Raw genomic sequence first — 26,934 nt, forward strand, 5'->3', positions numbered from 1 at the left:
CTTGTCATTTAAATTGATTCTCTACTGATTCAAGATATACCAATTTTTTATATTCTAAATCTATTCATGACTCGAAAGCTCGTCTAAAATTTAGGAAAGTTTGAACAAAACTATTAAGTCCAAAATATGAGGTTGAGAAAAAAATAAACTTATTTAAAATATGAGCCGAGCTCAAACTTAAACTTATTACTCTAATGTAAAAATTAAAATAATATTAAAAGAAAATTATATAAAATTTCAATAAATAAAAATTATATAAGATTATTAAACATTAAATTAAAATAATATAAATATTTTAGAAAAAATTTTAAAAAATAATATAAGCAAGTCTAAAATGGGCTTAAGTTAATTTGTTGCAAATATGGACAAACTTGGACAAATTTTTAAACTCATTTTGGGTCAAGCAAGGCTTAGGCAAACAAAGAGCATATTAATATCATGCTTAAAATCAATCTAGCTCATGAATACCTCCACCTCCAGACACCTGACACAGGTTGAATAACTGATCCAGGTGGTTCATTCATTTTTGTACTGCTGTTTGCCTTCGGAAGCTTGCAATCTGCATGGAGGAGCATATATAGCCCAAATCATAGCTTAAATTATAAGAAGAGATATTACTTGGGCAAAGGGCAACATTTATAAGCAAATGAAGTAATAAGCTACAACAAAGTAGGAAGTAGCATGGACCCATATTTATTACCAAAATCTATGGAGCTGTTATCTCATCTCACCTGATCAGTAATGGGTCACTCTATGAATCGCTACTTCCAACATTTACAAATTAATTCTAGCAACACTTACCAATAAGTACATATACCAGCTATTAAATCGAACATGATTTGTAATTGAATTACGGCGCAAGATATGGTTCGCTCAAGGTGCCGTGAGCATGAAAGTGTCCTCATCTAATAGTTTTTTCGAGATCAATCAAGTCTTTGTCCAAATCTGTCGTTTCTCCTGCAAAGTTGAGAACCTTATCGTACAAGACCTGCCAAGTTAATGCAAAGAGAGAATTTGTCATAAAAACCAAACTTAGTTTTCATGCATGCTTTCTAAATCTTAATACTGATAACCACCCATGAGATACCAAGGTCTTGCAGAGTCATCTCACGAAAGCTCGATTTCAGTGAAAAATCTAAACATCTCTAATAAGACTGAGCTTTCATGTGTCAATATCCTTACCAAGAGTAACAAATATCAATGTATTAGAGAGAACATTTCAATGACTTGAGTGTGAGTGACAGACATGGCTTTGTTCAATTTTTTTCTAAGATTTTTATATGTTTGAAGGATCTTACCCCATACCTATGTCTATGCATGACTCTAACGTGGGTACTTTTAGAAAAATAAAGAGCTGGAGTAACATAGTTTTCAATTACCTTCTCTTGGATCTCGGTGACAACATTTTTCATCCTACTATATTGATCTCGGCCTGCAGGATTCTGGGCCATGGACTTAACTCTGGCAAGTGCCTTCTGCAACCTTTCTTCAGTTTGCTTCCTGCCTTTTTTCAAGAAATCATAGTCATCCTCCTTTGGGGGCACAGATACGCTAGGACCCTTGGTGAGTGTTTCAGGTTTGAATCCACGTAAACCACTTCCTTTCCGTCTCCAACGTAAGATCACCTTCTCCACAATTCCTACTGACCAGACGATCTTCCGATAGTTTTTCCTTACCTGGTGGCCTCTTACATGAGCCTTTCATAAAGTTAAACGAAACTAAAAGTTAGGGTTCAACAATTCAACAATTATGATTGTCAAGGAAAATTAGGACTCAATATAAAGCATGAATTATAAGAGCCAATAAACTAAGCAGCAATGGCAATGGACCTGAATCTTGACAATGCGTTGGCGGATTATCAGAAACTCTTTTCTGCCCTTCCAACCACGAAACTTATTTTGTATGCGAATGGCAGCAGCATGCACGCGCTCATCATGTTGTCCGGGCTTGTTTGACTTGACTGCTAAAAGTGAAAGTGCACGCTCATCTGACATTCCATATTTATCATTACCATACTCTTTTAACTGCCTGTTTTGGAAAGACTGTACCCTGAAGACTTGATGGATGCGAGCAGCAGCTTGCATGGCATTACGAACAGCAGCTAATGAGTCCTTTAGTGATGGGCCATCAGAAGCATCCCCATAGTTGAGTGGAGCTGTGTTTAGCTCCAAAATTTTCTGTATGACATCTGGTCTAGAATCTGTGGTACTGGCACTGCCTTGCTTATCCAAATTGAGGGATAGAAGATGGGAACTCAAATCACATTCAGCAAGATAACCAGAAATTCCTTTATGTCCGTTGGCTGAGGCCAGGTCAGCAGGCGTTCTGCCTAAAGGATATTCTGGTGTTGGATCTGTTAATGCTCCGGGAGCTGCACCCAATGAAATAAGGGAAGCAACTGTGCGTTCTCTGATGTTAAAGACAGTTTATGTCAGCAGAAGCCAGACAGACCACAACAAGCACATCATTATTTTAGGACCCTTATTTTAGGAGGCCTGGAGCTCTACAGCCTAGAATTCGCTTGTTTCGAAAATAGGGTAGTAGGGGAAATTAATCAAAAAGATGAAAAATAAAATAGACAACATAATTTAACTTGATTTTCAAGATGCTTACCTGCCAGAAGATGCCGCCCAATGAAGTGCAGTCCAACCATTCACATCCCGGAAGTTAACACTAACACCAGCAACTATCGTTGGTTCTAAGGCCCAGTCATATCCAAGAGCAGAAGCAAAATGTATAACACCTTGGCCACCCTTGTCCAATATACTAGGGCCTTTTCCACCTTCCACTATCTTCTGCAAGAGCCATACACGCAACTTCTCTTTCAATAGCTTTTCAAGCAGCTGCTCCTTTAGTTTTTCTAGGAAAAAGTCTTCCTCCAAGTTATGTGCCAACATTTGGTCCCATTCCTCAATGTCCTCCTCCAGCAATGAATTAATTTTACTGCTCAGCTGGGATATATCAGCGATGCTATTGGTGTTAGAAGCGGGAGAACTGGAGCCGAGGCACAATAATCTACCAAATCGCATATCAAGAATTTCAATGGCATTACTACTAGGATTATCAACAGTATCTATATCTTGGATATGACTGACTCGGTATTCAAACTCTCGGACTTCACTACAAGCTAATCTGTTGGAGCATGTGACATAGAAGGGAACCCTGCCAGCCTCATGTCTTGGAGCGTGGCAATGAAGAACACCATCTGCTATGACCTCTGCTGGAACTTCTACTTCCCCAAACATGCATGACCACTTGCAATTTTCGGCATGGCCTTGACTTTTCAAGAACCTTCCTGTAATGAGGACCTGTGTGAAATAAAGAAAATAGAGGGAAAGAAAAAATGTTAACACATGAGAAAACTAGTTGTTAACATTCCACTACAGTGAGGAACTAATTATTCAGTATTTCAGTGTCATCAGTGAAATGTTGATATTTCAATGCTTGCTTGCCTTTCATGGAAAAAAATACAGCCTACCTTGATTTCAGAGCCTACATATGCCCAATTCGGTGAAAAATCAATAATACTGAAAAGCTGATCATGCGAGAGAGAAGGACCCAACATAAAGGTATCTAACTGCTCTTGAGAGGGAATAGAGGAAACATCAATCCCATTTTGACCTCTGGAATGCGTATGCGATTCATCTACATCTCCAAGTTCTTTACTCATCCAGCGGTTGAAACTATCAAGCTTCTTCAGACCTTCTTCTGCTAAAGAACCATCAAACAGATGTGGTCTCATAGCAGAAGAATAAACAGATTTCCCCTCCAGTGTCAAATAGTTCTCTGGATCTGGTTTAGGAACATATTCATGGTCCCCTTTTGAGGGGTCTGTCAGCTGGTTATTTAGTAGATAATGATCATGTTGCTTTTCTGGATGCAGATTGTGATTAACTTCTTCATCAAATCTTGAAGTAAGATCATATCTCAGGTCTGGATGCAACTTCTGGTCCAATGACCACTTCACTAAATGAGAAGAATCACCCTCATAACCCTGTTTAGGGGCCAAATTAGGACTTAATTGGAAGAAGAAAAGGTAGAACATACACTACGCATTAAACTGCAGCAATGCAACTACAGCATATCATATAAGGTCATAACTTTTAAAGGACCAAAATTTTCAATTACAGCTGGCATGACTAATGGCCATTATTAATGCCTTTTCTTTAAATAGTGCAATTCAACTTTTAGCATTTATTAAGCTAGAATTTTCAAAGCCGTTATCAAAGATAGTTATGGCAGAGAAAAACTCATGGTTTCAAAAACTACAATTTGCACCTTGAATTTACACATGCTACATGAGGTAAATCACTCCATTACCTGCCACTTTTCTTGAGCATGTGATTGATCCTCAAACGCCTGCTTTTTAAGAAAGCTGTTGTCAAATAGCAGCCCCACAGTATCATTTTGTTTCAAGGTAAATGGTGGCTGATATTGTGCAGATTCAACCCCACGATCACAGTCTTCCAACACATCCTCCCATGATGTGAAATCAAGGTTCTTCTGGGGCTCATACGTTATTCCAGCATCATTATACTCTCTATCCTTGTTAGTTTGAGTAAGTTGAAAAGCAGTTAGAGATGGCTTCCCATGATAATTATCTGTTAGCAGTGAAGGCCAGTAAGCAAAAACGGAGAGGTAAATCAACAGGAAAGAAGGGAATAACACAAAATCAAAGAATTAACATACTTGAATGTGATACATGAACATATGGATCATAGAATCTGGTATCAGTCCTCCCTGCAACAGGCTGATGTGAATCAAGAAAAGAATGGAACCGTGAACTTGCTTGATGATTATACACTGCATCAAATATCATCTTCATTGGTAAGAATAAGACAAACTAATGCATTCATTACTCACAAAACCAACATATTCTCAAACTACATTAAACTAGCTACCTAATCATTTATTAAAAACTGAGCCATATTTAGCTAAAAATAAACATACCTGATTCAGCATCTTCATATTCTGATGCCTGCACATGCACACTGTTCATGCTTGCTGTATCCATAGTTTGTGAAGGAATCTGACTATAATTGGGATGAAAATTGGAAGACATAGAACTTTCCACCTCAGAATTGGGTACAATTCCTACAGCTTCTTGGTAATATGGAATAGTTCCTTCAGTCTCTTTGAGACGGTTAAAATTTGTCCTATTTCCCTGACAAAATTTCAGAAAGTAAAAAAGAAAAACTAGAAAACGGCTGTTCATGGGAACTATTAAGAAACTTACAGAAAACACTTGAGACTCAGACAAATATTAAATTCAATTATGTTCAGAGTTAAGAAATGTATATGAAAATCTACAAAATTACATTTTGTGATGCCAAAGACCTTTAATGTTTTAGAAGAGATTAAGGAGCAATGTTTTACTATGTCTAGTGGTTCAGAAGGCAATGCTCACAACAGGAAAAAGGGTGGGAAAATATAGGAATTAGCAGCCTTTTATCCCCTCTAATTTCCTGTTTGCTCCCTTAATGCTGTCTAAGAAACTTCTTTTTCCTGATTCAGAATAAGATTGGGGCAAGTCGAATAGAATGCCTAGTCCTGGTACAACAGGGGCAAGTTCACCACCTAATGTGAGTTCGTCCAAGTTAATGGCACCAACAGACAGTAGAAAATATGAAGGAAGAAAATGAGCAATCATTCAAGGTAAAGATAGCCACACAGCTTAGATGGAAATAGCTCAAGTAAATAAACGGGAGTGAGAAGACATAGTGGACAAAGCAACAAACAATACAAAGTTTATACTGCTCAAGTATATATACATATACATATACATATATATAATATTGACCATATAATACAACATCTGACCATCAACACAGTACAAAATACAATACTTATCCTTGATTTAAGCCAAGAAAACTATGTTCTTGGCCTGCTGAAATTTTTGCATGCACAATAAAGAAACCAAGTAAAAATGAACATAACTGAATGTATTAACTTGTTTTAGAGCATTCAGACCGTACCACTTCAAAATGTACAAATGAAGAGATAAGAAAGACGTCTATAAACAAAAAGCTGCTCCATCAATTTATATCAACTTCTTAAAACTCCTTTTTGGCCAGGTAATAATATTCAGAATTCTGTACCCATACCATCATCTAAAGCTAGAAATATATGGGTTTCAATTTCTAACTTTTACCAGTCAAAGAATCTTCTAACAAACGAAGCTATAAAACTATTATAAACTTCAAATAGTTCTTTCAAAGATGGAAAAGCAGGTGCAGAAAGAAAAAGAAAAAGGTGATAGAAAAAGGTCTGACCTTTACATCTCGATAGTGGACAAGAACAATGTGCGAGAGATCCCTACACATAGCAGTGAATTATGTCAGCAACCAAAGAGAGATTCCTTAAATTAGTACTGCAGCAGAGAAACTAATTACAGTTTCAAGCAAAAAGCACATGCATTTCAAACAACAAAATATGACCCACATTAGCAGAATTGATTGCAAAAATTAGAAATCTCTGCCAACATGCTAAATAGTCTATTATCGTAATGCAAAACATACTATAAAAAGACAAGGAATCTTAGCTTTGGTATTTCATTATGTTAACCTTATTGAAGGTATAAATATGAGTTGATTGTTGACCAAGTTTTTTCCTAATTTTAGAGAAGAAAAGTCGAACTGATCAACAGAATTTCAGACTTAACAGCCATCTTTTCAATGTAGAAACAAAATATCAGAATTAATAATGCATGTAACATAGAAGCATCCTATCATGGAAAAGAAGAGGATAAAACCGAGTTCAGTACAGGCATAAGCAAAAGAAAATTTTCAATACAGTCTAAACTGTCTTGGTGTATCGGTTTAACTGACATGAAAGAAAATAAATTCTAGGTTCAAATTTTAGTAATAGAAAAATTAATGGACGAGTGTGTAATTTTCAGGAACAAGAAAAAATATGATTGCCTTCAACTCTCAGTGTCTCCATCACATAAGTTTAGACTATCAACTCCAAAGTAGAGGAAGAATTTTTTTGTAAATCACACCTAACTATAATTTCATTGAGTGAAATAACCAAGTATAACTAAAGCTAAATTTAATTGTTGAAATAGAAAATGTAATGCACACACAATAATGTCAAAACAATGACCGCCACATGGCCCATAAACATATAAAGACTCACTCTTCAAGCATCCAATAACTGCGTCTTTGAAAATTTTCATTTTCTTCTCCATGAGCATAGTAGCAATGCAGAACATCAATGCTTCCTGCCTGAAAAAAATCAACATCTTTCCAATGGTTTTCACTTGAAGCAAAGAAAACTTCATACAAAATGTGTTCTTTCTTACCACAAAAGAATTCAACATAGACGACAAGATGACACTGACTCTTACCTTGAGTCTCTCATGAGCTTCCTTCACTGTCTTCCCATCCTTTTTCTTCCTCCAGTTATGTCCATCCTTTCTAAAGTATCTCAGTACCTTTCGATCAAAAAGAAAAAGTGAACCACCTGAAAACAGAAACAGTTGGATAATTAAATTTGGGATGTTTGCATAGTTTAAATATCAAAATGACCTTCAATCCAATTTGGGATGTTAGCATATTTTAAATATCAAAACAGCCACTAACCGAATTCAGGATGTTAGCATATTTTAAGTATCAAACAACCATTAATTACTAGTAGCAAACTTGTTCTGCTCATTATTGTAGAGGATGAATCTAACCCAAAATAAGTAATCTAAAAAATGCACCAAGACAAGCACTGGACTGTGTGATTTTGTAATCAATAATCAGCAAGCTATCCATCAACCAAGGGGCTAAATTAATAACCCAGAATAATAGAGAAATAAGATATCAGCAGATTTTAGGAAAAAGTAAGCTATTTAAATTTAGATATTTAAATTTAGATGTCAAGTTAATGATGTAATTTTACCCGCCCTGGAATCAGAGGACTGAACGCACACACACACACACACAAAAAAAAAAAAAAAAAAGAGAGAGAGAAGAATGGCATTATGAGAAAATAAGAAATAATATAGTAACATGGTTTGTTTGAGAACATTTTAACTATAGTATTTACATCATAAATGGTTTTCTATCTGAAGCAGAATCCAAATACAATTCCATTACCTAGGAAAAGGATTAAAAGAATTGAAAGACAGCACATTGACGTGGAATATTTGAGAAAAGAAAGCTGCAATCCCACAAGGGAAAGATATTGAGCAGATATTCAAAGAAGCAAATGATAATATTATCCTAAATGGCAGGAGAAATAGAACTTCAGAATCAAAAGAGCAATATTTTCATGATGTCAAGATAATTATCAACCTATCATCATCTAACAGCATGAACCATTACAATGCAATTCAAAGATCATACTTGGTGGCATATGTGCTGGTTCGGAAGAAATGTGGAATTTCTTATAATTTCTAAGAATTTCACATATTTCAGCTGGTCTTAGCCACCTATGCTGCGCTTCCAGGAGTATTTGATCAATATCTGCACCAAACAAGATGAGAGAGTTCGCTCAAATCTATGCATATAACTTCATATCAAAAAGTAAAAAACCATCAAATTACTCAAACCCTCACATTAACTTCGTAATAAAAAAGATTCTTGATTAATACAAAGCTCTGTGTACCAAAGAAGAAGAAAGTCAAAACAGCTTCATTTGCCTTTTAATTCTGACCCTAAGTCTCTCTCTTTTCAACAAAATTAATACCCCCTCTGCTTAACCATTTCTCTTCTTCCGCATAAAAGAACCCGAATGAGAAGCCATAGTCTCGAACAAATTAATTTAAAACCCACCACAGAAACTAAAGTATAAGCAAGAGCACTACATTTTAGTAAACCAAACCAATAAAAAAAAGGGTGTTAAAACATGCAAATTTCAACATTCACTAGAAACACAAATAAAAGATAATGTAAAAAACTAGGGGGACCCCCGGGGGGGGGGGAGAAATGAAATAGAATATAGAAGAGCCAATTATATAGGTACCAAGTTGATTAGTAAGGACATCGCGCCTAGACTCTGCCATAATCTTGGCTTTCTTTCTTCTTTTTCTCTGTTCAACTCACTCTCTCTCTTAGCTCAAAATATAAAACCCTTGAGAAAAAGCTCCTTTCCAAGGACAGAAGTTATACTCATTTAAGGATCTGTTAAAAGCCCAAAACAAAACAAAAAAAAGAACGCGGTTTATCGAGAAAAGAGAAAGTGGGTGATCGAAGGTAACGCGCCCTTGCTATGTAAGTTTTAATCTCGTTTGTAAAGAAGAATTTTAAAATACAGAAAATTTATATATACATATTTACAAGAGAAAGAGGGAGGAAATCGCCGAGGAAATGGATGGAAGAGGGATTATCACTATCACCCAGGATTCAACGTCGTAGACTTTCTTCGCTCCACTTTTTGACCACCCTTCTCACTTATTGAAACAATCTGCCTCTACCATTATCTTTTATCATTTACCCCAACTTGACTAAACTTTTCTTTTGGTGACAAGGGTACATAAACTATCTTTTATCCATTTTACACTAATTTATAATTTACCCTTTAAATATCATCATTGGACGTTTAAAATATAATTTTTAATTTTTTTTCTTATATATTATTTTTCTCTTTATTTTTTTTTGTTTTCTTTTCCATTTTCTTTCTTCTCCCTTTTATAATATTTGTCAAATACTAACAATATTTATACCGAAAATAAAATACTATTCAAAATTCACTCGCTCAAAATTAAAACACTAGCCATTAATTATATTTTCAAATTTTACTCTCTGCTTGTTGAACCTAGCCAGATTAAAAAAGTTCATTCATCAATCAAAATTAGTGTTTTTAAAAATCGAACAGATCTATTGGACAAGAAGCTGACTCGAATATCAATCTGAAGATAAAAATTGGCTTGGTAACTTTTCGTTTTGGGGTTTTCATACTTGGGATTGAATATTAATTATATGCTGAAATTGGATTGAGCATGTCACTCGGCTAAATTGATAATTGGGGACTTTATTTGTTTTTCAGCTATAAGCCAGATAAACAAAAAAATTTTCTTCAAAGGCGGTGTCATGCAATGAGTTTTTTTCTAAAAGCCACTCCAGTTCTGCTAACTTAACTTAATAAATGATGGTTTAATTAGATGAACATTTTCCTAAAATTAACAAAGGCAACTGCGACACACAACAGGTCTTACACTGACACACAATAAGCTGACGCCAAGTCCCAGACAGGTCTTACACTAGCTTGTATATCTCGAGGCTAATGGATGTCCCAAACATGTCTTACACTAGCTCTCGTCTCAAAGCCAATGCATGTGCCAGACATGTCTTACACTAGCACACATATCACCCAATGTCATGGCATGAATATCCAAATCTATTCCTAAAGTTCAACCGGTAGTCTTTACTACGTTAATTTCTCAATGTGCATACTCATATTCACAATCATAACAATTTATGCAATATCAATTCAATCACAAATCATAACAATATAGTTGCATTATTAACATACAACTTACCTCAGATTACAAAATGTAGGCGACTAGTCGGTTTTAATCTACTTGGATAGCCTTCCCCTGGTCTAGGTTCGAATTTTGTGTTTCTTGATCTAAAATAATAAAAATTCATCCATTTAATTACTAGATAAATTTATACAATCAAAAATTCATATTTTTTTGCAAAATGACCATTTTGCCCCTAAACTTTCACAAAATGAACATTTTATCCCTAGGCTCGAAAATCAAATTTTATCGAATTTCTTCATGCCTTAATCCTAGACAAACCCTTTTTACTCTTATAACATCCCAAAATTTCCATTATTTCACCACATTACTATCTATTTTACAATCTTTACAAAATGATCCTATTAGGGTTTTCATGAGAAGTTCTTTCACAAAAGTTGTTTATTTCACAACCATAACTTATATTATTCCATAAAATTTCAGTTAACAACATATATGCTTTCATAGGAAAACCCTAGACTCTCAACCATTTTGCAAAATAGTCTCTTCATTAGTTAGCTCATGCTATAAGGGTTCCAAAAGTACCAAAATCATAAAAAATAACCATCTAAATCACTTACTTGAGAGAGGAATAAATGGCTGAAAGTTTCAAGCTCCCATGGCTATTTCTTGGAGGAAAAATCGGTGGAAGAAAGAAGAGTAAAAAGATGACAACATTTTTCTCTTTATTTTATTTCTAGACAATATTAAGTCATCAACTCACCTAACCATTTGACCAATTGATTTATCTTGTCCCTACGGTCGGCCAAGCTTCTTTTAAGGGTCTAATTTCACTTTAAAGACCTCAAATTATGGCTCTCTAGCTATTTAACACCTTTGGCTAGCAAATCACAACTTTTTCCCTTTATGCGATTTAGTCTTTTTTTTTGCAATTAGGCTCACAATGCTAAAATTAATTCACCAAAATTTTCATACACTCATATAATCATACTATGACACCAAAATAAAAATAATAATAATTTCTTGACTTCAAAATTGTGGTCCTGAAATCACTGTTCTGACTAAGCCCAAAATCGGTTTGTTACAAAACTGTTGGATCAGCTAGGGTTTTGATTTGTAGATACTAAGATAAGCACCATTTGGGGAAATGTTGGGAAAGAATGCTCCTCGACAAGTAAATAGATGCAACTCTGGCACAAAATTAGAGGGTTAGTTAGTTTCCTCCAAGGGGTCCAATCAGAATTAAAGTTAGACAACTAGCACTAGTTTATGCAGCTAGGCGTCACAAGGACCAAGACACATCCAATGTTAATGCGAGAACATTTCCTAAATCGTACTTCGCATCGATTAATTCTGACTTCACTTGTTTGTTCAGTGTTAGTAGAGTTTTTAATAAATTTGGAATCGGTCTAGAGGAATCCGATAGTAAAATTTCTGTAATTAGATCTTAAAGAGATATTTGTTGGGATTTAAGAGAAGCGTGTTTGGAATTGTATTGGAAACCAGAGTTACACAACGAAAGTGTGGCAACTCAGTTTAAAGAAAGGAGTATAGGATTTTGCGACTAAGAAAAATTTCGAGAACGAAATTTCTTTAAGGAGTGGAGAATTGTAACATCCCAAAAATAGGGGGTTAGTAGAACCTGGTTTGTGAATCGAAAGAGAGAGTGGTCATGCCCTAATTTTTGAGATTATCTGTGTGTTTTTATGAAATATATGAGGTATTGGTTTGTTGGGTAACTGTTAGTGAAACATTCCTTGAAACCCAAGTTCAAATCCCTTCTCTCACACCATTTTCATTATTTTGTAAATTTTGCATCAAATCCTAATATGTGCCACGCCTTATTTTAAAAATAAATACCGCAAAATTATTTCAAGAATGAGGAAATAGATTAGTGGTTAAAAGAAATATGAGAAAGTATGAAAATTAAATTAAGGTCCCAAGTTTGAATCTTTTCCCTTACAAAATAATTAAATTTTGCAAAATCTCATTTTTTTTTTGTGTATGCCATCCATACCCTCTTAGACCTAGGTATATATATTATTTTTAGACAAAATTATCAACTTTTATCTCATGCTTCCCACCCTAGCTGTCCCTATCCTTCTCCTCTCCTTTTCTCTTTCAATTTTTTCTTTCTTTCTCCATTTTTGTACGGCTCATAGCTCTTAATTTATCATCTTTTTCTTTTCTTTTTGCAACAAGATCTTGGACCATCTCTCCTACCACCTTGCTATCATTTTTCCCTAATATATTTAGCCCTAAATCTAAAATCTTGAACCTATAAGATTGATTCCTATCGTTGCCAAGAAGTGCCATTACCGCCATTAGCATCTAACTTGTGTAAGATATCATTTTCTCTCAATTTCTTGATAAATCTTGTTAAAGAAAAACCAAAATTTCCAAATATTGAATTTATGGTATTTTTAAAGATTTAATGGGTATTTTTCTAGCTGTGAAAAAATAAAATAAAATAAAATAAAAAACACACAAAGATTTTTACGTGGAAACCCTTTTGGGGAAAACCACGGGTAGAGGAGAAGAAAATTCACTATGTTGAATTCAATTTTTTTATACAAGAGAAATAGACTATGTCTATTTATAGGCTTGTAAAGCCATATTCTAGTAAGACTGAAACACCTTATTCTAATCAATATCAAATAGATGGTATTTAATAAGGTTTAAAAAACCTTAGTCTAAAAATAAAATAAAAGAAGTGTAATTCTATATGGATTCTTCTTTTATTTTATTTTACCACTGTATTTTATTTAAATAAGGATTCGAGTCACTTAATTCTAACACTATCTTTTTAATTGAACTCAAAAGTGGTTTTAAATCAGCCCAATTTGGCCACCGTGGGTGGTGGTGCACGCACCTATAGGCAAAAAAAGGGGGTTGTAGTTTCTTTATTTTTTCCCATCTTTTTCCAACACGATATTGGGTTCTTGAACCCCTTCTAATCAGCCTTTAGACATGAGTTAATTAGGGAAAATCAATGTTGATCAATCAACAATTCAGATTTAACTATTTGGGAAGCATAAGTGTGGTTAATAGTAAGCTAGTGAATTATTTCGATTTAGTTATTGGGAAAAGTTGTCAATTGATCAAATAAGAAATTTTTAATCATAGATTAACTAGTGATTTTTTAGTAATTAAATGTGTTCAGGTGCTGACTTAAATGCCCCAAAATCAGTAGTAAAACTGAAAGACGTTTGCGCGTACCATTCTGCTCAAATAAGTGTAAGAAACCCAACTAGTTTGGATTCAAAAAATAGTTGTATTTATGGAGATTGGGTTGAATCAATAAGTGGGTGTTTAGGGGCTGTTTAAGAGGTGTATTTATTTAATTTTATATTCATTATTAATTTATGTTCGTTTTAAAGTTTATGAGAGAAACCACAAGATTCGCTAGTGTAACACCCCGTACCCGAGACCGTTGCCGGAGTCGGACACGAGGGGTTCACAGACTAAATTCGCTTACTATCGCAGTCCATTTTAAAATTTTCCAGGCAGTTGGCTAACTGCGACACTGTCACCTTAAAAATCATATCTTGAGTTTCACAACTCGAAAATTAGTTTCGTAATTTTTCCCTGAAACTAGACTCATATGCCCATCTACATATTTTTTCTAGAATTTTTGGTCGGTCCAATTAGTACAGTTTATTAGTCAAAGTCTCCCATGTTACAGGGATCGACTACACTGACCTTTGCGCATTACGACTTGGATATCTCCCTGCACAGAGCTTCAATACTGATACCGTTTGTTTCTATAGAAACTAGACTCAGAGAGGAATCTATAAATATATGGCATGACTCCTAATTATCTCTGGTTAATTTATAATGAATTTCTAAAGTTGGAACAGGGAATCCAGAAACCGTTCTGGCCCTGTCTCACGAGAACCTGAATATCTCTTAACATACTGTCCATATGATCGTTTCGTTACTTTCCTATGAAAATAGATTCATCAAGGTTCATTTACATAATTTATTCATTATTTAATTCCAATCCTACTATTTTTAGTGATTTTCCAAATCTACATCACTGCTGCTGCCAGCATCTGCCTTTAAGGTAGACTTTACCTATTTCATAGTTTCCATGATTCAACTAGCCCTTTTAGCATAAATAGCACAAATTATGATAGTGATTAACCATTCCATACCAGATGATTATAACATTATGCTCAAACATATATAAGCCATTTTCGCATGGCTATATACATTAACCAAAATATTCTTCCGCCACTAGTCTATTTTATACATGCCATAAGATAATCCAAAACATAGCAGTACCAAACAGTGGATAGTGATAGTGTGACTAGTTGCTGACGATCCCTGAGCCTGTAGCTTCGCAATGAGATCTATAAAACAGAGGAAACAGAGTAAACGGAGTAAGCATTACAATGCTTAGTAAGTTTTAAGCAGTGTCAACAGATAACAATCAAATTATAACATAGTTGTTCGTATTTTTATTTCACTCTTCCTTCGGGCATACCATCCCTTTACCGAATATGCACATCTCATCATATACAATAGGCAAATAAACTTTCACATAAAAGTGAGCTCATGTGACATAGATATATCGTATGATTTCACATAACCTCTCACACTGATCCGATGTCACATAATCATAGGAATAGTCTCATAGATTGCTCTCGTATGCATCACATAACTACCTTATGATTTAGTGCAAATCAAGCTCACATATAAACTTGGAGTACATACCTGTTTAACCTTTCGCATTGAATATATTTATAAGCAATTCTTATTACAAAGTCTTACCCGGACATAATCTCCACACGAAGTTATCGGGTCTTACCCGGACAAAATTCCCACACGTAGTCATCGGGTCTTTAGAGCTCGGATATAGTACGAGCACGAAGCTTACGGACATTAATCAGTGATAATATTCTCGCATAAAGCCTGCGGGGTTTTAACCCGGATATAGTACTGACACAAATGCCCTTCGGGACTTATCACATTTATACACTTTCACATCCATCACGTTGGCCACTCGGCCCTGTCACATATATACACTTTCACATTCATCACATCGGCCATTAGGCCTTATCACATATATACACTCTCACATTCATCACATCGGCCATTAGGCCTTATCACATATATATATACCCTTTCACATTCATCACATCGGCCATTAGGCCTTATCACATATATACGCTTTCACATTCATCACATCGGCCATTAAGCCTTATCACATATATACACTTTCACATTCATCACATCGGCCATTAGGCCTTATCACATATATACGCTTTCACATTCATCACATCGGCCATTAGGCCTTATCACATATATACACTTTCACATTCATCACATCGGCCATTAGGCCTTATCACATATATACACTCTCACATTCATCACATCGGCCATTAGGCCTTATCACATATATACGCTTTCACATTCATCACATCGGCCATTAGGCCTTATCACATATATACACTTTCACATTCATCACATCGGCCATTAGGCCTTATCACATATATACACTCTCACATTCATCACATCGGCCATTAGGCCTTATCACATATATACACTTTCACATTTATTCAAATATACTTCACATACCACATATACTATCATGTACAGACTTGGTCTTGGCCGAATCTACATCCATCACTTTCCAATGAATAATTCAATTTTTACGCCATACTATCATTTCATATTAGAATACTCATAAGCTTACAATATCACGATTTAGAATTCAAGTATGGGTTTAATCACTAGCTTATGAGCAACTAAAACAAGTTTTATCCATGTTTACAACAAAATCACATATTCACTACGAGCTGTTTTCCTGAGCAATGGTCACTGAATTATTTATAACCGGAGCTACAAAACTCCAAATCACTTGCCGTTAATTTTTCCTGAATATAGACTCGTATATCTTCCATCCATAAAATTTCCAGAATTTTAGGTTTGGCCAATCAATACCAGATTTTTCTTAAAGTTTCCCCTGTTTCACTGTTTGACTAATCTGACCACTCTTCACTACGAATCAAATTTCTCATTTTACAGAATTCAAAATGTGTTGTATTTGATTTCATTTGAAACTAGACTCATTAAGGAGTCTCAGCATATAAATTTTATCTTATAACCATTTTTGTACAATTTATAATGATTTTCTAAAAACAGAACAGAGGATTACAGTGTCATTCTTCGCTGTCTCACACAACTTTAAGTATCTCATTATCGGAAATTCCTTTGCTTACACGGTTTCTTTTATAAGAAACTAGACTCATTAAGCTTTAATTTCATGTCTCATTCAGCCTCTAATTCAAATTCATAAATTTATGGTGATTTTCTAAAGTCACGTTACTGCTGCTGTCCTAAGCAGACTATTTCAAATTACCCTTAAATTCCCAAGCTCAAACACTTAAGAACTTACCATTTGAGCTTAGAACATATCATGGCCATATCATATCTTATTAAATCGACTCATCATGTCCTATTATAATTGAATTTACTCAATGTTTAATCACTTAAAACTTACCTCGGATGTGGTCGAACGATTTCGACGGCTCTTCGGTCACCTTTTTTTTTTTCCTTTCCCTTATCCAACTTTGATCCTCTAGGCTCTTGAGCTAAATCAAACAAATTTACTTCTCAATCAAACACATACATACGACAACCATATACATTTCAAAAACCAATTCATTCGTATCATTTGTCCATATTTTAGCTTTTAGCATATTTGGTCATTAGAGCGACCTATTTAACTTTCAAGCATTCATTTCTAATTTTAATTAAACAATGCCGAATGCCATTAGCTACTAATGCCACACACACACATGTGCATAAAATTCATCCATACATAACCTCTAGCTCATTCGGTCATTCATCTCTCAAACCTATCAAAGTTTCATGTCAAACTTCCCTGGCCGAATACACATATAAGCACATAATGCACATTTAGAATTTTTTTATTTACTTCATGATACATTCGGCCTTGGCAACAATTTCATTAGAAATCCTTATTAGCCACTTCATCAATCAATTATATCATCTACTTAATATTTCATAACTTATCATGCTAGCTGAATATTATTTATTCAAGTTCATCATCTTCATATTCGGCATTAGCATCAAATATAATAGCCCATTTCTTCCCACTTTGAATCTATGCATCCATTTAACCATAGTTTGTTCAAGCACTCATACAACAAGATTCATCCAATTTAACAAGAAACAAAAACTTTATTCCTCCATAGCTACAATGGCCGAAAGATCTAGACATCTCAATACCGAAATTTCTAACATGGGTTGCCTAAAGAATTTGGTAGGGAGTTCAAATTTATCTAGCATTTCAAGTAACTTAACACATCCATATAGCTAACATGCTAGTAGTATCAAGGCATCAACTAAAATTTTGAAGCCTCTTAGCCGAATCCTAACTCTCCAACAACTCTAATTTCATCCATGAGATAAATAGAAGTAGGCTAACCCTCCAAAGGATGTGTAAACCTCCAAAAGCAACATTGAACATACCTTAATCTCAAGAACCACCTTGGCCGAACTTCCCCTCTTCTTCTTCCTTCCATTCGGCCATGTTGAACAACAAAGGAAGAATTTTGTTTTTCCTCCCCTTTCTCTAATCACGGCAATGGGGAGTAAGGGGGAGACAACTTTGGTTTCTCCTCCCACTCCCCTCATATTTTATTATTCTTCCCACACATATTAGCATAAAATGTCTTTAATATGTTTTTCCCCATAGCATGGCCGGCCACCATCTAGATTTTTGGCTAATTTGACATGCAAACCCTTCTTTTATACAACATGCATTAATAGGTCCTTATAGATTAACCCATCGCATTTCAAAAGTGTCACACATAAGTCCTATTACTAAATTCACATGCAATCGACTAAATCAAAACTTAAAACTTTCACACATTCATATTCACATATAATAAACATAAAATATGACGGCTAATTATTTTTATGACTTGATTTTGTGGTCCCGAAACCACTTTTCAACTAGGGTCAAATTAGGGGTGTCACAGCTAGTGTGTTACAAAAGAGTGTAAAATAAGGTGTGGTCCTAAACTTAATAACTTGATTGGTAATAATAATTGTTATGATTTAATTGATGATTTAGGTTTTTTATTATGTTTGGCTTAATAGCTATGTAATTAAATTTTTGAGGCCGAATCAGGTACGTTTCAAGCCCTAACTATTTAGCACGGTGGCAATGTTGCTAGTTTGACTGAATAATTGAATGATTGACATTATCATGAATGTTTGGTTAATTTGATAAATGATGTTTTATGTATAGCATGTTTTTGAATGAAAATAAGGCTTATGCATGATATATTTGTACAAGTGATTTGCTATGAAATGTTCGTAAGACCATTAAGCATGCACACAGAAGAGTTGTGAATGTACATGAAATTATGATTTGTGAGTGATACCATCCTAATGGTAATTTGAAAGTTGGATCATTGATTCCATATTCTAAAAGTATTTGATTATTGAGGGTATGTTGAACATGTCAATTAAATGTGAAAGTATTGAATTATATCTATGTATGAGATTGTGTGAAATATTGCATATGCATTGGGGTGGATAATTATTGTGGTTGACGGAGAAGTTCCGTGGGGTTTCGGCGACATATTAAGTCCGCATTTATATGTAGTAAGTACACTGAACCTAGAGTACCAAAGGGACTGGCAATTTTGTCGCATTATATTTTATTTGACAGATTTTCTGCATATATGTTATGCAATGGTTTTTACCACATTGAGCGTTACTCGCATTCATAGAGTTTGGTAGAAGGGTTCAGGGGAACACGTGGAGTGTAGCAGATGGTTGGTGTAGGAACCTTTTTGAATTGCACCATGCTCACGACATACTTGAATGTTATTGATTTATGCTACGTATTGTATTGTGTTGTATTGAATGGTATGGAAATTAATGATTGTTACTCGAATGAATAATGACCCATGCTCATACTGTAATAGCCCATTTTTAGTGAAATCGAAACAATGGTTTTGGGACCACAAATATGAGGTTGAAATATTTATTTTATTATTATTTTGAGGTCTACAGCATGATAGTATGATTATATAAAAATTTCGTTAAGAAATTCCGACGTTTGCATGCTTAATTTAGTGAAAATGACTAAATCGCGTAAAGTGCAAATGTGTTCTAATAGTTAAAGGTGTCTAATAGCTATGGAACCTTAAAATAGAGGTTCTTATGTGGTGATTATTCCATAAATGAGATAGTGGAATGTGATGGCTTGGTATAATGGAAATTTTAATGTTTTAAAAAGGTTATATTAGTAATTTGGTAATTAATGATATATTAAATAAATAAAAAATTAAATAACTATTTCAGTTATTTCTTTATATTTGACATTTATTTCTGTTTAAATAACTATTTGACTCACATTGAGCTTTCATAAGCTCACCCCCATAATGTTTAACTTTTCAAGGAAACCTCAAAACTAGGATCGAACCCGGCATTTAGAAAATCACCTTGGACCTCGGACTATTTTTAACAAGTCTCTACTTGTTCTAGTTTGTAATTTTCAATTGTTTCTGGTTTCTCGCTTGGTAACTTTTTATACTTGGGATTGATTATTAATTATAAGTTGATATTGGATTGAGCATGTCACTTGGCTAAATGAGATTTTGGTCATTTTTTCACTGCAAGCCAGATAAACAAAAAAAAATAGTTTTTCAGCACAAGGCATTCCATGTATTGTAACACCCTTCACCCGTATTTGACGCTGGAACAGGGTTACGAGGCATTACCGGACTTACTCGTAAACAATCATACAATTCTGAATCATAAATTTCAACCAAATTTAAAACCATCTACATTCAGTCATAAAGTCCCTAATACGAACCTACGAGGCCCAAATCATGCTTTGGAAGTGGTTCGGGATTAAACGGAGAACTTATGAAATTTTTACAAAACTTAGAAGATTTTTGTTATGTATACGGGTCACACGCTCGTGTGGTTTGGGACACGCCCGTGTGGGCAGGCCATGTGGTCACATACGCCTGTGTCCCTAAGCCGTGTAACTCTCTGTTTTGCAAGGCATGAACAAATTGAAGTCACACGGCCAAGCCACACGCTCGTGTGCTAGGCCGTGTGATTAATTAATTTTCATAAAATAGGTGTAGACTTCACACGGCCAAGACACACGCCTATGTCCAGGGCCGTGTCCCTCACACGGCTGAGATACACGCCCATGTCTCTACCCATGTGCTCAATTCTGAGCATTCTGTTTCTCAAAATTAAGGTGTAGGGGACAGACGGCTAAAACACATGCCCATGGGGCAGGCTGTGTGTCTATCGGTGTGGAAAAAAATAAAGGCTATCTACCAAACCAATTTTCCACCTCATTTGCACACACATACAAAACATCAAATGTCACAAATCATAGCATACTTAGACAACCAAAACATCCACAATCAAGGCTAAAACATGTCATTGCAATACCTAACATACTTACAACATCATACTTCACTAATCCAAATCATACCAAACTCACATTCTACATGCTCCAATATGGCTATCATTAATTTGCATTGTATCATATAGATCTTCTAGCATACCAATAAGCCAAACTCAATCATTTAACAACAAAGCTATATAGCCATAAGTAAGTATATAGTGAACCATTACAAAACACATAAACAAAAGGCATTGGCACATATACTTATATAAATAGGCTTACAACTATTTTAGCCAAATAAGCCAATTACATGGCTAAATACCAAATCACCTTAAACAAATATAAGTTAACACATTTGGCCAAATTCATAATGACATAAATAACAAAATGACCAAGTCCCTATACATGTCATATACTCAAAATGTTTAAAATCATTGATACCCAAAATGACAGTTTGATAGTGTGATTCGATCTCGGACGACCTTAAATCCGAGCTAGCTTGGTGACACTATAAAACATGGAAAAATAAAATGGAGTAAGCTATATAGCTTAGTAAGCTCGTATGAAAGAAATAAGTAAATCTTACCATACATTTAACCTTCAAGTAATGTAATATAAGATAATGTAATTTACCATTATCTCATAACCATAATTCATTTCATCACAACTTACCTTAAAATCATCATTTCACGAATTTAATAATCATAAGCTTTATGTACATACCTGTACCATCTCGTAATAATTTCATTCTTATTCTCATCATTGACATACCCAATGAACCACTTGGAATAATAATATCAAACACTCGGGAAACCTTGCACACAAGGTGTCATATATGTAGCCATTGTTACCTCTATCTCGTATCACATATATGCTCGCTCTCGAGCCATCAACAGGCTTGCTCACACAAGCTGTCAGTCAAGACGTAGCTACAGTGTGCTGTTCACATAAACTGTCGAGTAACCATAGCATATGCCGGTATATTCAGCCACCGGTAGGACATATAGGACCAGCACCCGAATCACATAACATAATACCCTAGTGACATGTCACTTGTATCCTAATCTATTCCTGAGGTTCGATTGGGATTTCTCACTTGCCAAAACATCGTCGAACGTGCCCGTAGAGTCATTCACGCAATTCATACAAAATTAAAGCATTTAAAATACAGTTATAATAGAGCTTATTTACATACGAACCTACCTCGGTTACAAAAACGGCGAAAAGGATCTATTCGTCAATTACTTTGTTTTTCCCCCGATCTAGATCCGAACTTCATTTTTCTTTATCTATAATACCACATTTAACTTATTTAATCATCAAGCTATTCAATTCAGTCCAAAATCACATTATGGAAAAATTTATATTTTTACCCGTAATATTTCAACATTTTACAATTTAGTCCCTAGGCTCATAAAATGAATTTCTTTAAATTTCATCCTAACTGAAGCCTAGCTGAACTTACCCTTACTCATAACATCCCACATTTTACATTTATTCACACTTTACAACACATTTTTCAACACTTTACAAATGTCCCTATTTGACATTTTTACTGAAAATCACTTTACAAATGTTTAACAAACAACAAGCATGCATTTTCTACCATTAAACATCAAAATACAAGCATATTCAAAATGGGTAAAATTTTAGACTTTAACTTTCTTTCAAATTAGTCCTTGAAATGACTAGATCAAGTTACAACGATTTTAAAAATATAAAAATCATTAAAAACGGGACGAGAACGGACTTACAATCAAGCTTGAAAGCTTGGCCAAAACCCTAGCTATGGCTTCCTCCAAAATTTCAGCTATGGGGGGACTAAATTGAAGAAGATGGACATCTTTTATTAGGTTAATTTGTCTTTATTTACCAAATTACTAATTTATCCTTAATGCATAACTTTAAAATTTCACCTAATCATGTCCATTTTTGTCCATCCTCAAGTATAATGGTCTAACTCCCTTTAAGGGCCTCCAATTTAAAAATTCATAACAATTAGACGCTTTTAACTTATAAAATTCAAGTTTTGCACCAATTGCAATTTAGCCCTTCTAGTCAAATTGAGCATTCAGTCAATAAAATTTCTTAACCAAATTTTCACACAATTATTCTATAATGCTGTAGACCTTAAAGAAATAATAAAATAAATATTTCTACTTCGGATTTGTGGTCCCGAAACCATTGTTCTGATTTGACCCAAAAATGGGCTGTTACATGTGTCTTCGATTGTCATCGCTCCATCTTCTCCTCATCATGGACTCCTTTTTGAAAAAAATTACATTTATGCCCTATGTTTGTTTCAGGCTCACAAGAATGAAAAAAATAAAAAAAATAATACTTGTAACACCCCTTACCCGAGACCGTTGCCGGAGTCGAGCACAAGGCGTTACCAATCTTCGCTTACTAATTCGGGGCATAAAAATTTGCTTTTAAAATTAATACAGTTTCATTCATTCATTATGTCCATAAAAAGGGTCCATGAGACCCTAAAACATGAAATTGAAACGGTTCGGGAACAAACCAGACTCAATAAAAATTTTTCGATCACTTAAACAATTCAAAACAATTTATTTCATCTTTCATAAATAAACTGTCCATCTGCGTCATAGTCACTAAATAAATCATAACTCGAGTTAAGAAACTCGAAATTCAAATCCGTAAATTTTATCTGAAACTAAACTCGTATATCTTCTTACTAATTTTTTTTTCAAAATTTTTGGTCAAGCCAATTAGTACAGTTTATTAGTTAAAGTTTCCCCTGTTTCAGTGTTTGGCTGCTCTGACCTCTGTTCACTACGAATTAGTCTTCTCCATATACAGAATTAAGATAACCATGCCATATATTTCTCTTAAAAGCAGACTCAATGGAATCTATACATATAAAGTATAACTTCTAATTATTTTTTTACAAGTTTTAGTGAATTTCTAAAGTCAGAACGGGGGATTCAGAAATTACTCTAACTCTCTCTCACCAAAATTTAAATATCTCATAAAATACAACTCCTTTATTTACTCTGTTTCTTTCATATGAAAATAGACTCAATAAAATTTAATTCTATATCCCATTCAATATCTAAATCCATTTCTACTATATTTAGTGATTTTTCAAATTCACATTATTACTGCTGTCTGATACTGTTTTAAAGCTAATTTCACTTTTTTCATGATTTCTATGGAATAACTAGCATTTAGGCATACATAACACCAAACATGTCCTTGATTAGCCATTCCAATAGCTAATCATTATCAATCATTTACATACCATTCATTAGCCATATCATAAGATCATACACACAAAATGGCTACAATGCTATACATGCCATACTCAAAATCAAACGTCTAGCTATACAAAAATAATCCTTGTGATAGTGTGCCCGGACCTCCGATGTACTTTACGATCCCCGAGTTAGCTCTACAAAACTATAAAAAGAAGAAAAATAAAGGGGGTAAGCATTAAGCTTAGTAAGTTTGCATGCAAATAAATAACAACATTAATAAGAATTATCTTACTACTTGGCATGATACTACTTAATGTAACTTCATTAATTGTCATAGACATATTTTAAACTTCTTCACTTACTCACTTACTTAAATACTTACTTATTCAAATTTATTAATACATTTTACTTACCTTTTTCCTTATCAAGCATACATGAACATTATATACTTACCTTTGCTCTTCTAGCATGAACTTGTTTTACCCTTTTTAGTATAACTCGTCTTACCTTACCTTACCTTGATATTCTCTTTAAATTTTCCCGTTGAACCACTTGGAATACTAAGGATACACGGGTACCTTGCCATTGCCATGACTTGTTATGGTCTTACGTAGTATCCTTTTGAAACTTACCATTGCCATGTCTCGACATGGTCTTACATGGTATCCTTGCCTTACGAACTCACTAATGCCATGCCTTGGCATGGTCTTACATGGGACCTTTGCCTTATAGAAACTTATCAATGCCATGTCCTGAAATGGTCTTACATGATATCCTTGCCTTAGAAACCTTACCAATTGCCATGCCTTGGCATGGTCTTACATGGTATCCTTAAACCCTAATGTCATGACATTTGTATCCTACACATTCCTAAGGTTCAACCGGGACTTTCTAAAATTACTTCTCCGTCAATTCATGCTTGAGTCTCCTTTGAATAATTTCATAAAATAAATTTACACATGCTGAAAATTAACAAAATTAACATAAAATAATAGAATATTGCATTTATTTACCGCAAACTTACCTCGAAACAAAATACGATCAACTATATTGATTTAGTCCACTATCTTTTTCTTTCCCCGGTCTAACTCTGAATTTCGTTCTTCTTGATCTATAATAACAAATTTAGCTTATTTAATACTCACATTTATTAAAACAGTCCTTGACTCAAACTTTGGAAAATTATATTTTTGCCCCTAAACTTTTACATATTTACACTTTTGCCCCAAGGTTCGGAAATTAAACTTCATCCTATTTTCTTATGTTTTATGACATGCTGATCATTTTTGCCTTCTATAGAAACATCAAATTTTCACTCTAACATGTACTTATGAACATTAGGTATTTTTACCGATTATGTCGTTTTACTCGTTTTCACATAAAATCGCTTAGCAAAAGTTGTTTAACACAATTTAAAGCTTCATATTCTACCATAAAACATCAAAATAAACACACTTCTCCTATGGGTATTTTTCCAAATATAAACTCTAGGTTGAATTATTGCTAGAATAAGCTTAATCAAGTTATCGGGACTCCAAAAACTTAAGAAACATAAAAAATGGGGCTAAAACAGACTTACAATCGAGCTTGGAAGCTTGAAAAACCCTAGCTATGTCTTCCTCATGTGAAATTCGGCCAAGGGGTTGAAGATGGACAAAAATTGGCTTTTAATTTTGTTTTTAATTCATTTTAATAACTAAATGACCAAAATGCCCTTAATTAAAAACTATGGTGTTTTATCTTCCTTTAGGTATTTTTGTCCAAACCAGTATAATGGTCTAATTACTATCCAAGGAAATCGACTTTAAAAACCCATTACTCACAAGTACTCAGTACCTTTGTGTAACACCCCTAACCCTATCCAACACCAAACAGGGCTTGAGGCATTACCGGAACGTTACACTTTTAGTGTACTAACTCGGGTCACAAAATTTCATTTGAATTTAAAACCTTTCAATCATGAACATCCCGTCCCTTGTATAGGCCTTCGAGACCTATAACATATCGGAAGGCAATGCGGGACAATTCGGACACATTTGATAAACGCTGGGCTTCTCGAAAGATTTTCTTTATCATGAAATGTCACACGCCTGTGTAGGTGGGCCGTGTGGACTCACACGCCTGTGTATCTTGGGGCACGCCCATGCCCTTCTGTAACATCTCGAAATAGGGCCTAAATGGAATAGTGGTTGCGAAACCACAAATCTGAGATAGAAAAGTTTATTTCGATTAATTTTTATGATTTACCAAGTGATTAGATGCATGTGTTAGAGTATTGATAAGAAATTTTATAGATTGCATGTTTAATTTGCCTATTAGGGCTTATTTGCAGAAGTTACTATAACAGTCCGATTTCGGGCCAAAACGGAACGATGGTTTTAGAACCACGAATTCAAAGTCAAAAAATTTATTTCGATTAAGTTTTAAGGTTTATTTATTGATTAAAATATTTTGTAAAAATATCGTTTAGTAATTTTACTGATAAAGTGCTTAATTGGACTTTTAAGACTAAATTGCAAAAGTTGCAAAATATGTGTTCTAATTCATAATTACTTGATTGAAATGGGGGTTTAAAGAGGAGGTCCTTAAATTGTAATTAGACCATTATATTTCGTTTGGACAAAAATGGGCATGAATAGGACAAAATTTTAAAGAAAGGCCTTAAGGGCGTTTTAGTCATTTGGTAATTAAAAGAAATAAAAAGGGAAAATAAAGCCAAAATTGACTCATCTTTTTCATGGAGGCCGAAATTAGCATGGGGGAAGCCATGGCTAGGGTTTTCAAGCTTTCCAAGCTCAATAGTAAGTCCGTTCTAGCCCCATTTTTCAAGTTCTTTACGATTTTAGAATCCCGATAACTTGATTAAGCTTATTCTAGCAATA

General features: G+C 34.4%; 1 protein-coding gene across 5 annotated transcripts; it reads right to left on the bottom strand.

Moving 5' to 3' along the window:
- Window positions 1-618: 618 nt before the first annotated feature.
- Window positions 619-9,482, bottom strand: LOC107903621 (calmodulin-binding transcription activator 3). Of its 5 annotated transcripts, none has more exons than XM_016829717.2 (14): window positions 9,267-9,417; window positions 8,334-8,453; window positions 8,085-8,148; window positions 7,349-7,464; window positions 7,138-7,226; window positions 6,273-6,315; window positions 4,951-5,164; window positions 4,690-4,803; window positions 4,321-4,601; window positions 3,479-3,994; window positions 2,614-3,308; window positions 1,830-2,409; window positions 1,380-1,697; window positions 619-988 (listed from the first exon to the last, which is right to left on the bottom strand). In XM_016829717.2, the coding sequence occupies exons 3-14, from the start codon at window positions 8,119-8,121 to the stop codon at window positions 902-904; spliced, it is 3,090 nt and encodes a 1,029-aa protein (XP_016685206.1). In that variant the 5' UTR covers window positions 8,122-8,148; window positions 8,334-8,453; window positions 9,267-9,417; the 3' UTR covers window positions 619-901. The 5 variants fall into 5 exon arrangements, with proteins under 5 accessions (XP_016685206.1, XP_016685204.1, XP_016685203.1 ...); XM_016829715.2 differs by lacking the exon at window positions 9,267-9,417 and adding an exon at window positions 8,546-8,886; XM_016829714.2 differs by lacking the exon at window positions 8,085-8,148 and having other exon boundaries at window positions 8,953-9,482.
- Between the last annotated feature and the right edge of the window lie 17,452 nt (window positions 9,483-26,934).

This window comes from Gossypium hirsutum, chromosome A12 (assembly GCF_007990345.1).
Source record: "Gossypium hirsutum isolate 1008001.06 chromosome A12, Gossypium_hirsutum_v2.1, whole genome shotgun sequence".
Lineage (NCBI taxonomy): Eukaryota > Viridiplantae > Streptophyta > Magnoliopsida > Malvales > Malvaceae > Gossypium > Gossypium hirsutum.